Source organism: Bos mutus, chromosome 13 (assembly GCF_027580195.1).
Source record: "Bos mutus isolate GX-2022 chromosome 13, NWIPB_WYAK_1.1, whole genome shotgun sequence".
NCBI lineage: Eukaryota > Metazoa > Chordata > Mammalia > Artiodactyla > Bovidae > Bos > Bos mutus.
In genome coordinates, this window is record NC_091629.1 from 48,949,130 (window position 1) to 48,963,345 (window position 14,216).

General features: G+C 41.2%; 1 protein-coding gene across 2 annotated transcripts in view; it reads right to left on the reverse strand.

The window, feature by feature from the left end:
- Nucleotides 1-14,216, reverse strand: part of UQCC1 (ubiquinol-cytochrome c reductase complex assembly factor 1) — a 96,427-nt gene that overhangs the window by 46,069 nt on the left and 36,142 nt on the right. For both annotated transcript variants that reach the window (XM_070381637.1, XM_005900418.2), the window contains exon 6: nt 12,536-12,593. In XM_070381637.1, the coding sequence (XP_070237738.1) occupies nt 12,536-12,593 (58 nt within the window). The remainder of the gene's footprint in view (nt 1-12,535; nt 12,594-14,216) is intronic.

Sequence of the window (14,216 nt, forward strand, 5' to 3'; positions counted from 1 at the left end):
AATATGTCTACAGTTCTGAACATTATATTTTAAGAGACAAAAGGAAGCAAAGAAAGATCAGAAGATATTTCACCTGGAGAAAAACAGGACAGTTGCCTTAAATATTACAGAAAAGTGATTAGACTGTCCAAAAGGTAGAATCAGAACCCATGGGTGGGTCACAGAGGGAGAAAGAATTACTCAACATTGAATGCTGGAAGTAAAAACTTTCTAACAGGAGAGTTTCTGAAGATTCAAATAACAGAATGGATGACCTCAAAAAGCAGAGAATTCACAACTTGGCTATCTATCTGACAGAAGGCTGACTACATGATCTTTAAAGTCCCTTGTGACCTTGGGATTTGCTGATGCTGTGATTCTAAATTTATAACCTCAGAACTCTGTTAAGTGCCTAAAAAATAACATTTTGTGACAATAGAAACAGGTCATGGAAAAAGATGTGGCCACTTTATATGATATAGAGTATATTCCAAGGCAGAAACAAACCAGGGAAAGTTCAACAGTCCTTTTTTCATAAGATTTTTCTTAAAGTTAACCAAATCTCTCATGTCAGCCTCTCCACCTGAAAAGACACTGTGCGTTTTGATGCTTAAGTGTTGTCAGAGGCCAATTCATCAACAGCAATAGTGAGGTAATGGAATTCGTTTATATGAAAATTCTGTAGTTTTGTTAATACACCTGCCCTCTGAGGTTTAAAAGGCACAGATTTTCTCAGATCATAAACTTACTAACTATATCAACACGGAGTGAAGCGTTTTTTGTTCCAGAGCAGTTTGTTCTATAGCCTTTACAGATAACAAGTCAAATGGTTATCTGGGTTGAAAAAGTAAAGCAAATTAAAGACACTTTCAAGATGCTGGCTGACATTTAATTCACTCAGTGAACATATGAGTTTCTACTCATTTAGTTTAGAAACTCATTTAGAAACTGAGTTTCTACTATGTGGAGATTAAAGTGATGGTTAACAAGAGCCCAGCTTCCAAGGACCAAGAGCTCTAAGAGAGAACTTAGTAAGTGTCCCAAAAGGAACACAAAGTGTCATGGGCTGTGAGAGGATTACTTTTGGCTGAGTGGGGTCAGAGAAAACTTCATGGAAAATGAAACACTGCATATTCATTGCAGCACTGTTTACAATCACCAAGACATGGAAGCAACCTAAATGTCCATTGACAAAGGAATGGTTAAAGAAGATGTGGTATATATATATATAATGGAAGATTACTCAATCATTAAAAAGAGTGAAATAATGCCATTTGCAGCAACATGGATGGACCTAGAGACTGTCTTACCAACTGAAGTCAGTCAGACAGAGGAAGAGAAACATTGTATGGCATTCCTTACATGTGGAATCTAAAAAAATGATACAAATGAGCTTACAAAACAGAGACTCACAGACTTAGAGAAGGAACTTATGGTTGCTGGGGGGAGAGATGCAGAGAAGGCATAGTTAGGGAGTATGGGATGGACATGTACACACTGCTATATTTAAAATGGATAACCAACAAGGACCTACAGTATAGTACATGGAACTCTGCTCAATGTTATGTGGCAGCCTGAATGGGAGGGGAGGCTGGGGGAGAATGGATACATGTATGGATACATGAACGGATATACATATGGCTGAGTCCCTTTGCTGTTCACCTGAAACTATCACAACACAGTTAATCAGCTATATCCCAATACAAAATAAAAAGTTAAAAAAAAGAAAGAAAATGAAACCGCACCTGGGGCTTGGAAAGGTGAGCTGAAGTTGGACAGGTAAAAGATTAATAAGATCATTTCCAGCAGGCGGAACATTATGAGCAAAAACAGGGCCATGGAATGCTCAGCACTTGTAAGGAAACAATACCTAAATTTTGTGGAAAGACAAGTATAGGAAACAGAAAAATATGCCAGAAAGGTCATGAAGGGCTTTGAAATGTCAGGCTAAACAGTCTGGGCTTTACCAAGTAGACAAAGGAGAGCCACTGAATGTTTTTCAGGAAGAAGGGGCATAGTTAAGATTAGCACCTTGGCTTTAAGAACAGATGAGTCTCTCAGAAGTTAACCCTTTCTTTCTTCCCAGTTGGAAACCCTTCCTTTCCAAGCCTGGAAAATGACAAGAATGTTTTCTTCAGGAGAACTATGGTATTCACAACAGCCTGATGTAGAAATTTCAGCCAAGTGTATATACCTGCCTTTTGAGAGAAATGGAACAGCAAAGTTTGCTGCAACCTCCACCTAATTTTGCTGATAACTAAGAGTTTCAAAAAATATAGATTCAAGCATGGTAAATGGAAGAAGGGCAAATTCTAATTACTCCTAAAACACTGAACCTAATTAGTTCAGTAGACAATTGATGACAATTTGAAAACACTATCAAATATAAAGTTCTACAGTAAATTTCAGCACACATAGTTACAAAAATAAAACAAGCAGTCTTCTCATCAACAGGAAGTGTGCTGAAGATAACCACGAGTTCTACTGGGAAAAGAAGATGCTAATCCACAGGGCTGTCCATTCATCCACCATCACCAAATTCAGCTAACTAAAGGTTCAACTTATTTTTGCCCTGAATTTGTGAATCAAATTCTCTAGATAGTTAAAGACAGAAAAGTTGTCTTGTTATGAAGAACTTTTGCGTTTGTCTCTTTAAGGAAAAAGCACAGTTGAAGGCTGGGGCCCACAACTTAGACAAGTCAGCTGCCTGGAATGTCCAGACCAAGATGAAGGTCAATTCTTAGGACACTTAACCTTGAAGCTTACACATTCAATCTACTCCTTTCTTTGTTTAGTAACTGTTTTGAATAGATAATACATGCACATGTTAAAAACAAACAAACATAAGTTCTGTCCCAACCTACATCTCCTAACTACCAAGTTCCTTCTTATGAAACCTTCCAGCTGTAATCTATACACACACAAGCTTATGTGTATATGTACTCTTTTTACATAAATAGTAGCTTCCCCCTTTTCTCTCCATTTTCCATAGTGATAGCATTCTCTACAAACTTTTCTTATACTGAAAAAACAATCTGTTACAGAAGGATAGAGGTGAAGATATCTCAACTCCATGTTTCATCCACAGACACTACAGTTATCCCAATGAAACTCATTAGGATAATAGTACTGTGGTCATTTACTCAGCAATTGTCAGGCTAACATCTGATCTAGGCTGAATTCAGTTTATCTGGCAACTTTTTCCTATTCTAATATGACTAAGAAATAGGAAGAAAGCAAAAAAAAAAAAAAAAAAAATCCTTTAACGGCAAAAATGGACAAATGCTATATAATTAACAGCTAACACAAGCATATGCCACACACTGTGCGAAGTGATTCAGATACATTATTTCATTTAATCCTTGTAACAACTGTAATAAGAGACTGGTATTCTTCTGTCCCCACTTAATAGCTGAGGAAACTGAGTCTTAGAGAAAAGTAACTTGCCCAGAGTTACAAAACTAATTAAGTGTCAAAACTAAGATCTGAACCCTGATTATCTAATCCCAGAGTTACACTGTTTTTCTGCCTCTTTAATGATTACAACAAACCTTCCAGAATCCATTTCCTCTGTTTTTCATTTAATCCTCACAAGGGCAATAATTTAAGTTTCAAAACTAGCATCATATTAGAAATAAAACACCAGAAGGGGAAAGACTGGCTAATCCGAGGCAAACATACCTACAACAGCAAACAGGAACTCCTGGCAGCCTAAAAGAACCTAAAAATGTATTTAGAACAAACACAACAGCAGTTCAACAAGGAAGGTATAGCTACCCAGTGCAAGTTAAAAGAGAGCCTAGCAAAATACAGTTACAGAACCTCCTGAATGATTAAAGAGGTTAAAGTATGTTGGAAGGTAAGAAGAAAATAAGTAAAATAAGTTCAAAATGGTAAACAAGAACAAAAAGAGATGTGATGGTCACGGTACCCACTACCAAGCAAAGCCAACACATGTCATAGGCTCCGTCTGTACAACAGTAATGTTCGAGTCATTAAGTCAACTATTCCACAATTGAGAACAGTAGGTTTAAATAAAAGATAAGGACAGCTTTACTTCAATTTATATCATGGATGCATTTCTCATAATAAAGCTTAAATGTTGAGAGGTCAAATTACATTTTGCTTCTGATTAAACATCATAATTTCAGAGCCGTTCTGGAGGAGGAGGGGGAGGGGAGACTTCAATGCTAAAACATAGTAAAAATTGCCTTTAGAATGCAATAGACACTTTAAAAAGTGACAGTATTCTGTTCAAACCTAAAACTGCCCTAAAAAATAGCCTTTTAAAAAAATTCTTTTAAAAAAAATTCTTTTTAAAAAGAAACAATCTCGTAATCTTTATATTCCTGTGTTAAATAACTTAACCATTCATTCAACAAGTATTTACAAAGTACCTAACTCTGAGTAAAGACTTAATCTATGCATAAACTACTCTCTGTTTAGAAGCAATTCCAGTTGCCCCTCCCAAGTTTGATGATGTTCTTAAACCCACAATTTATTATTGAGGTTTTAAGCTTCACAGTACTATCCTTGTCTCTCAGTGATTCCAGTGCCTCATAAATAATACTGATCTCTTTTACATATAAGGAAAGCAAATAACCCAGCTAACAAAGTAAAGGAAAAAAAAGAGTGTTCAAGCCCTAGTCTGATGGTTCTCTAGTATCTCTAAAAGATGGGTTGTTGTTGTTTGTTCACTAAGTCAAAAAGACGGGGTGGTGGGGTGGACCTCACTCACTAGTGAGTCTCAAAATATAAAGAGCTAAGACGTAAATTTTGCCTTATGGCAAATAGTAATGATGATTATTACCATTTATTAAGTCCTCTGAGACTTGTCACTGTAAGATACCTTTGCATTCACTGTCTTACAATGTACCTAGTATAACTGGCCATCTACCTAGTATAACTGTCCCCATCTCACAGGAAAGAAAACTGACACTCTGAGGAGGTGAAACTTAAGGGTGCTCAGTGGAGGAGAGGGGAGCTGGAGTGAGGCCTGAGCTCTCTGTCACTCCCTCCAGCCACAGTGCCTCCCAGGGCAGCGTCAGGGCTGACTGCTCCCCTAGCCTGTGACAGCACAGCTCCAAGGGCCCCTTCCTGCTAGATCAGACCCAGAGGAAGACAACAGCACTGCCTGGAGAGTTCAAAGGAAGGAGGGTTTCCTCGCCACACTTTCCTCCTCTCTGCCTAATCTGGGAGGGAAGAATTCTTGTTATTTCTGACGCTGACCTCCTGCCATGTCCTGGCGGCTCCGGCATCCTGTCTTGCTTGCTCTCTTTGGGCCTCCTGACAATGCCAGTTGTGTTTTGGCCTTGTTTCTCCCTCATGGTAGTTTATAAGCTGCTCAAAGAGGATCTGATTTTGAATTCAATGAAGATTACTGGGCACTTGGGCGGGTTTGTCACTCTGGCTGCTAGGAAGGAATCCCAAAGGGACTTTCATGTAGCCTGTCTCCCCGACTCCACCATCATTCGAGGCCAAGAAAACAGGGCTTACATGGCCACACTCAAGCCTCCGCAGCGTGCTAATGAATGAGTTTATTTATTAGTGAGCTGGCACACTGACCCCTTCCTGGGGCTGTATGCATGGCTATCTCCACCTGGTTTCCTAAACTCCCTCCCCACCAAGCCTATCCTTTATGTGGGGAGCATGGGGGCCAGACGACAGTCTGTGGGCAGACAGACAAGTGGGGCGAGGCATTTCCTGAAGCCATCTCACCTGACAGAGAACCTCCTCCAAGAGCTACACCTGGCCTGCGGCCTGCCTGTCAGATCCACTGTAAAGAACAAGCTCCTGGGTAGCAGGTACCAATGTGCGGAGGTTATGCAATGTTGGTAAAATGATGCTGCCTAGGCCTTTCCTTTGGGCAAAAAGCTACATGTGTGGGTGTTTGAACAGAGCGACTCTGGCTGGGGGAGACAGAGAGAGGATGTGCACATGGCCAGGGCTCACCATATATAGCAGGTCTGGAGCTGCTGGAATCCAGCATGAGCTCGAAAGCCCTACAGCTACATCAAAACTGCTGTGGTGGTTTTAAAGAGCCCTCTTGCAAAGGCCGGGAGTGCCTGCCAGGGCAGTTCTCTGGCTGGACTGAGACGAACTAGTCTGTTTTCCAACCCGTTCCACCTCCACACTTTACTTCTTTCTCTTCTTTCCCAGAGGCTTCTTCCCTTAGGCTTATAAAAATTTTCCAGTATTCCCCCATCTTAAAATAAAAAACAAATAACAAAATGCTTCCCCTCTTCATCCTGCTTTCTCCCTCTAGTGACCATCCTCATTTCTTTCTCACTCGGAACATCTTACAATTAATTTTTCCTCTCCTAATAATTTCTCAAGACTCCATGTCCTTCAGGTCTAGACCCCAGAAGGCTCCTTGACTATTCCAAGCTGCCCCATGGCCCCAAGCTCCCATAAGATCGGTGTGTCTATCAACAAACAGATCCTATCAAACACAGCACCTGGCACCCTATACAATTCCCAGGTTTACTTGTTGCCACTCCCAGGACACAGAGAGTGAGTGCTAAGAAACACAGTTTCAGAGAGTTGGTGGTCAGTGATGTGCAGCTCAAATTCAGGACAAGAGACTCCCATCCCATGACTACCAAAAGGGGACACGCAGACAGGAAGCATAGTGTTGCACAAAGAGCAATTCACACAGTCAGTTTTGGATTTGAGTCTCAAATCTTCCAATACTGATAAAGAAGCCTGTGACAAATCCTTTAAAATGGCCAGAATCATCTCCCCATTTGTAAAAAGAGGAAGCTGGAGTGCTCTGAGTTTCTATGGAACTACATAAGAGTCCCCTACCACTGGGCATGTGGCGAACACCTGAAGTGAGCAGACCGGTCCTTTTATCTATTCACACACTGTGGATGAGCATAAAACCTCATCTGTGAAAAGGGCTCTCCTGGTAAGATGACTGAAAACAATGAGGCCCTTCTGCCTGCAATGGCTTTTCATTCACTCTTTGACTTGCTAACTTCCACTCCTCATTCAGGTGTCAGTTTAAATGCCATCTCTTCAACAAAGCCCTCCCTGAGTGACCCACCCACCTCCAACTAAATTCTGGACCCCGCTTCTTCCACAGAGCCCTGTCGCTGACTCCCACAGCATCCCTCCCAGTTCTATTTTATTAATGATTTGTTTAACGTGTCTCTCCCGCACCCTTAGCCCCATGAGGGCAGGGAACAAATCTGCTGCATATAGTAGGTTCAATCAGAAAATAAATGCTGTAATTTTATGGATTTATGTTTAAGAACAAGCAGGTATTGGGACTTCCCTGGTGGTCCAGTGGTTAAGACTCTGCGCTTCCAATGCAGGGAGTATAATAGGTACAAGCCTTGGCTAAGGAACTATCGCACATGTCATGTAGTCAAAAAAATAAATAAAATTAAAATAAATAATAAAAGAATAGTTTTAAAAAACTTATTTGATATAGGCAAATACTTATATCAGTTATTAATAGTATTAGTCAAGTCACTCAGTCGTGTCCAACTCTGGGACCCTAGAATTCTCTAGGCCAGAATACTGGAGTGGGTAGCCTTTCCCTTCTCCAGGGGATCTTCCCAACCCAGGGATCAAACCCAGGTTTCCTGCACTGCAGGCAGATTCTTTACCCACTGAGCCACAAAGGAAGCCAAAGAATACTGGAGTGGGTAGCCTATCCCTTCTCCAGCGCATTTTCCGAACCCAGGAATTGAACCCAGGTCTCTCCTGCACTGAAGGTGGATTCTTTACCAACTGAGCTATTGGGGAAACCCCTATAAATAATATTAATTAATATTAAATATTACTAGTACTAATTAGTAATAATTATTTAATTAGCTACTTTGATAGTTTCAGTTACCACTGAGGAAAGGAACTTAACACTCCGAGTTAGTCAGATCCATATTTGAATTTCCTCTCTACCATGTACTAATTAGTTCTATGGGTAAGCTCTCTGACTTTTCTGTCTCTGAGCCCTCATATGTAATAGGAATAAAGTAGTTATAAAAATTTGTGAGATAATATATGTAAATAAATTTTAAAATAATACTGTAAAGGACCTAATAGTTACTGTATCTATGATATACCTGACTTTGATAATTTTAAAAAATACAATCTGTATTTTCCTCTCCACCCCACCTCCATCCTAGGCATATTCTAATTTTATTTGTTTCACTTCTTTTTTTGTTTTGGCTTGCAGGATCTTAGTTCCCTGACCAGGGATTGAACTGGGGCCCCCTGCAGTGGAAGGTTGGAGTCCTAACCATTGAACCATCAGAGAATTCCTCATTTCCTTTTCTAAAAGAAACTTCTGTATCTATGGAGTACTAGTACTCCATAGTACTAGTACTAGTAGTACATGACAAATGTTAAAATCAGGGTCTCTACAAATCTATTAATACTTTGAACACTAAGATGAATTCCATCTATATACATCTCACCACCCAGGGAAACTTATGTAGGAGCAGAGCTTTGTCTCTCTCATATGACCAACAGGCAGTGGCCAGGACCCTTCCAATTGCCATAGGAGCCAAGAGAGATTTCGGGCCATAGATTATTTAATCAACATTTATCAATGTGAACTCAAGTAAGATATGGGACTGAGGGAAAAAAGTATCTCATTTTTCCAAAAGAATAATAAAAATAATTATTGCTCTCAATAAATTCACCATCCACGAAGAAGATAGATAATATATGATAAAACTAAAAAATGTCATGTGATAAGTGCTATAATAGAGGTGTCCAAAAGACTAAGGGAACTCAGAAGAGGAACTAACTCTGCCTTTGAAGGGAAGGGAAGGCTTCAAAGAAGAGATGATATCTGAGTTGGCTATTGAATGAAAAACAGGAGTTTGTCAGGTGGAGAGGAAGGAGAAGGGCTTTCTAGGCAGAGGTTTGTGCAGAAGACTTGATATTTCTATCATACATAAACATTTCTATTTATTTTTTCTTGCAGGGGAGGGAGTGTGGTGGTAGTGGTACCTAGAATGGCACCAGGTTGAGTGTGGTAAAGGTAGCATATTTGGTGGAATATGAATGCCATGCTAGGAAACACACTGTATCCTGAGAACAACAGAAAATACTAAGGAGGGTGTGTGTGTGTGTGTGTGTGTATGAGAATTCAACCTGTGTTGAGAAGATCTATGGCACAGGAAGAGGGAAGTTGAAGTCCAAATACCTGTTGCTTGTAATTCAGTGAAATCAATTAGTGGATGATATCTTACATTTCTGTTTTAAATGAATTCAAATGAAATAGAAAATATCAGAGATTATTTCATACTGTAAGGATAAGTTCTATAAAATTTTTGCATCATATATCTGTTTGTTCTGGACTGCAAGGTAAAATACATTTGTTACTATGGGTCATGGTCAAAAGAGGTTGAGATGAGTGACTGGTGCCTGACCAGATAAAGGGAATGAGGGAAAAGCTGGCCTTCTAGGTTTCTGGTGTGGGTACCTGAATGGATCTCAACACCACTGCCCCAGACAGGGAACAGAGGAGGAATCCTGTTTTCATCAGGTCCATGTGGAGATGCTAGAAAGCCCCCACAGCAACCTCTATCAGGATTTTTTCAGCAGCTGTAGTGAATACTAACCTTGTTCAGCAAAGACAAAGGACACATAGCCACCACAGCTGCACGTTCACAAGAAAACACAACTGATAAGGGCCGTCTGGGAACTGAAGGGTTCCCAGCCCTAATCCCAATACACACAAAAATTGGGGACCTAGAGAAAGCAGCGGAGAAGGCGATGGCACCCCACTCCAGTACTCTTGCCTGGCAAATCCCACGGACAGAGGAGCCTGGTAGGCTGCAGTCCATGGGGTTGCTAGGAGTTGGACACAACTGAGCGACTTCACTTTCACTTTTCCCTTTCATGCATTGGAGAAGGAAATGGCAACCCACTCCAGTATTCTTGCTTGGAGGATCCCAGAGAAGGCGGAGCCTGGTGGGCTGCTGTCTATGGGATTGCACAGTCGGACACGACTAAAGCGACTTAGCATAGCATAGCATAGCACAGAGAAAGCAGAATGGATAAGGGGGACATCAACACCTCCTCTGGGGAACTAACAGGCTATGAGAAATCCTGTCCCTATTCTGAGATCCAACAGGGCATCATCACCCTGGGGAACTTAAGCGAGAGTATTCTTGTGTTTGGGGGGGCTTTTTCGGAAGTGGGGAATTCTTTCTGTTTTTATGACTGCTTTCTAAGCCTCCCCACTTCTTTCTCCCTCATAGTACCACTCACAGGAGGCATTTGAACCCCACCCACTCGCGGCAAGTCCACTGAGCCTGGTAACGTTGGACTTGGTGAGCCCTTAGTTAACCTCCTAGAGTTTCAAGCTAGGAGAACAGGACTAGAAGAACACAGCTTTCCCCCAGTCCTGGGGTGAATCCCTTACTTCCTCTAAGAACCCTAACCCCTAGAAGAGAGTTTCCCTAACTCTTCTTGGAGGATCATGGCACACTGGATCCTAAACTACTCTTCTGCTGACCCTTTTCCACTACGTTCCTAGATGCTACAGACAACGTGGCTGCCCTCAAATACTCCACGTTCCTGTACATGTTCTATGTCTTGCCCCTAATACTCCCGCAACTTCGAGTGCCTTCCTTTCTATGACAGAAATGCTACTCACCCTTCATGGTACATCTCATATGTCACCTCTACCACACAGCAACTCTTTATCCAATACCCTCCCCATCCACTAAAGTTGGACTCAGTCACACCTTCGTGTCCTTTCACAGTACCTGTGTGTGCCTTGGGCACAGCACTTCTTTCACTGTCATCCATTACAGGCAATTGTACTGGGTCTGCTTTCCACTCAACTAAGTTTCTTGAAGGTACACACCATGTCACATCCTTCTCTCCAGTGCCTGCCAGTCCTTAACACAGAGTCTGCTGATTCAAACTGAAAAGCTACTGATTCATCTCACCAACGCTGCAGACCATGAGAACCAAGGACGAAGGATGGAAGAGAGGCCAAGTGTAGACAAGCCTCCCTCCCTCTACTTACCTGGCGATGGTACTCCCCACGCCTCTGAGAAATTAAGCCAATCTCAGCAAGGGGGACTCAGCAGGCACATTTGGAAATCATGGCCAACTTGAAAGAACTACAAGTAGTTTACAAGGTTGCCCCAGCTGCTATTAGTCAGGTACTGACCTTGGGATGTGGTCACAAGGATTATATTTTTTATTCTGCCATCCACTCCCTCTAACATGCTGATACCTCTGGCTATTGGGCAAGAAAGAGTCTTTCATACTGGCTTTGAATATTATCTTTGAGCTCCTCTGGGAACAGCCTAGCCTCCTCTCAACCCTTCCACCTTTGCAGTGGGTAATTCCCCAGGGCCACCTCTGCAGTGCCCTCCTCTTGAAAAAGTAGTTTTCCTCTCAGTACATCTAGCTTCCCCGCCGAACTTCTCCTAACCTTCACCACTCAGACCGAAGGTAGTTTGCCTTTGCAGCTACCTGACTAAGACACAGCACATTTCAAAAGCCAGGTAAGGGTTTTGAGAGTTTCTGCCTCCTCTGTGATCCCACAGGCACTACTTACTCAGATTTATTATAGAACTTGGCCATTCCGATTTATAACCAACTATTACGCATGTCTTATCTCCCTCACTAGACTGGGAGCTTCCTGACATAGCTTATTGACTGCCCAGGACACAGTGTACACTCAATAAACTACCAGTTTAGGAAAAAACAACATAAACTGCCACCTTAGACCCCTGAGCCAATCTCACTGACTATGCGAGTTCAGAAGAAATATTTCAGAGGTGATCAAAACCAAAAAGTCTTTATATAGCAGTCAGTCCTGTGATGCAAAGCTCAGCCTCAAACAAGGGTCCTTTTGACAAGGCAACCATTCCCCACGTTCCTCAGATGCTCACTATGGTCAAAGTAGTAAACTTAGTTCTCCAGAATTTACTTTCCCAAGATCTGGCAGTTCAATAAATACATTCCCCAGCCCCCACTTCCAACGCCTCTCCTATATCCTTCTGACCTTTAATACTGTGTAACATTAGATGAAAAATTGATTTTTTTTGGCTACGTAATTTGCAGCTGAAGAAAAAATATACTGTTTAAGGTGTTAAATATTTTTACATGCAACAAACCTGGCATGAATCTAACCTGTATGCACATTTTAGAGGTACAGGCGTAAATGTCAGTGCTATAATTTGTTATAGGTTTCTGATGACCAGCAATGAAAATGACCACGGATGCTCACAATTCAAACCACTTTTACGTAAATGTGAACTTTCCTAAAACAGCCAAGGGAAAGAACTTTCCACCCAAGCCCATAGGGTCTCTTAGAGATACTGATAGCATTGTTCACTGGATTAGGTGTTCTTTGAGAAACTCCTACAAATATTAGTTTCTTTCTGGGACTATGCTTTGACCTTTAATAAAAAATGTGCCATAAGACACCAGTTTTTAAAATGAAAGGAACAGTTTTTAATGCCTGAACAACTGCCATTTCATATAATCAGCTCTACTGAAGGCTATACCTTAACAAGTCAGCAGTGTTAAAAATATATATATAGTGACTTCACTTAAATTTCTCACTTACCAGACATGAAGCAGAGTTATAAGAAACCATGAATTGAATGTATCAGGCATCTGACACCCTAGAAAATAATAATGAAGTATAAATATGTGAGGGTTTAGAAGGGGAATATGGATTCTATTTGAAATATTGGTAGGGATTTGTTCAATCAAAATATACGGCAGTCACAGCGCTCTCTGAGAGAAGGCCAATGGAACCACAAGGCAAGCCTACGGGTTAAAAGAACATTGAATGCAGTCAGACAACTAGGCCTCCAGTTCCAGCCCCATCACCACCCTGCTGTGTGGCCTTTGGAAAATCACTTCTCTGGGCCTCAGTTTTCTCACTTTGTGTCGTGTGGCCTGGACAATCTGTAATTCCTTCTAACTTCCACATGAGTCAATGTTATTTTCCCTTCCTGGTCTCCAATTCTTTTGGAAAGCTAGGCAGACAACACTTGCTACCCCCACTTAAGTATAGGCTTTTTTTTTTTAACGTATTTTTTTAAAAAACGTGTTAATTTATTTGGCTTCCTTGCATCATAGGTGCAGCACATGGGATCTCCCTTCCATCATTCAGTATCTTTCATTGTGGCACGCAGATTCTCTAGCTGTGTGAGGGCTCAATAGTTGCAGTACGTGGGCTTAGTTAAGCACCTCAGCATGTGGGATCTTCATTCCCCAACCAGGGTTCAAACCCACATCCCCTGCACTGCAAGGTGGATTCTTAACCACTGGACCACTAGGGAAGTCCTATGTATAAGGTTTTTTTTTTACTTGAGCTCTGCCAAGAAATTAAGTTCTTCTTGTATCCTTTTCCTGTTTTATTTCTTTAAGGTAACCTAATGTGCTACAAACATGAGTATGCTAAATGATGCAACCAAAATAAATGACTGGGAGAAAGAGGGACAGCTCTAGGGAACTGCAGTTGAATAGAAAGCAGATGATATCTAACAAAACACTGTCACCACCCCCAAGAATGATAACCCAGCCAGGACTTCTCCTTGGTTTAAGATACCAAAAATCAGGTCAGTGCTTAGATATCCAAGCCTCTCAATTCTCGGATCCTTAAGAAATGCCTCTGGCTTGGTGAAGGGTCCCCAACTGAATATGCCCTCCTTATTACATGACGGGGAGAAATGGTGGAGCAAGAAAACAAAAAGAGAATCAGTGGGAATCTGATTCTGTCCCTTGGATTAATGACTCAAGAAAGAAATTAGTATCTTCTGCTCTTCAGCAAACAATGAAGTATACTATGAACTAAATGATTACAAACAGGGGCCACTAAGATAGAAAACACAGAGCAGGACCCTTGCTCTGTTAGTGAGGCACACTAACAACATCAAGAATAATAAAGAGCTATAATTCATTTTGGGCTTACTATGTATGTGCCAGACTCAATGAAAGGTACATGCATTAGCTCAATGAACCCTTCCAACATTCCTATGAGGTAGGTATTGATATTATCCCCATTTGACAGGTGAGAAAACTGACAGAGAGATCATGACAACTGCCCAAGGTCACACAGCTGTGAAATCAGACATCTGGGATCAAATTTAGATCTGCTTAATTCTGTATACTATGGCCTAATCACTAACGGCCTAATATTAGGATCAGAAACTAACATTCACTAAAGGTTCAAACTTCCTGCCAAGTCCACTGTTAGTCATGTCAGTATATTATCTCACTTAATCCTCACTTTAACC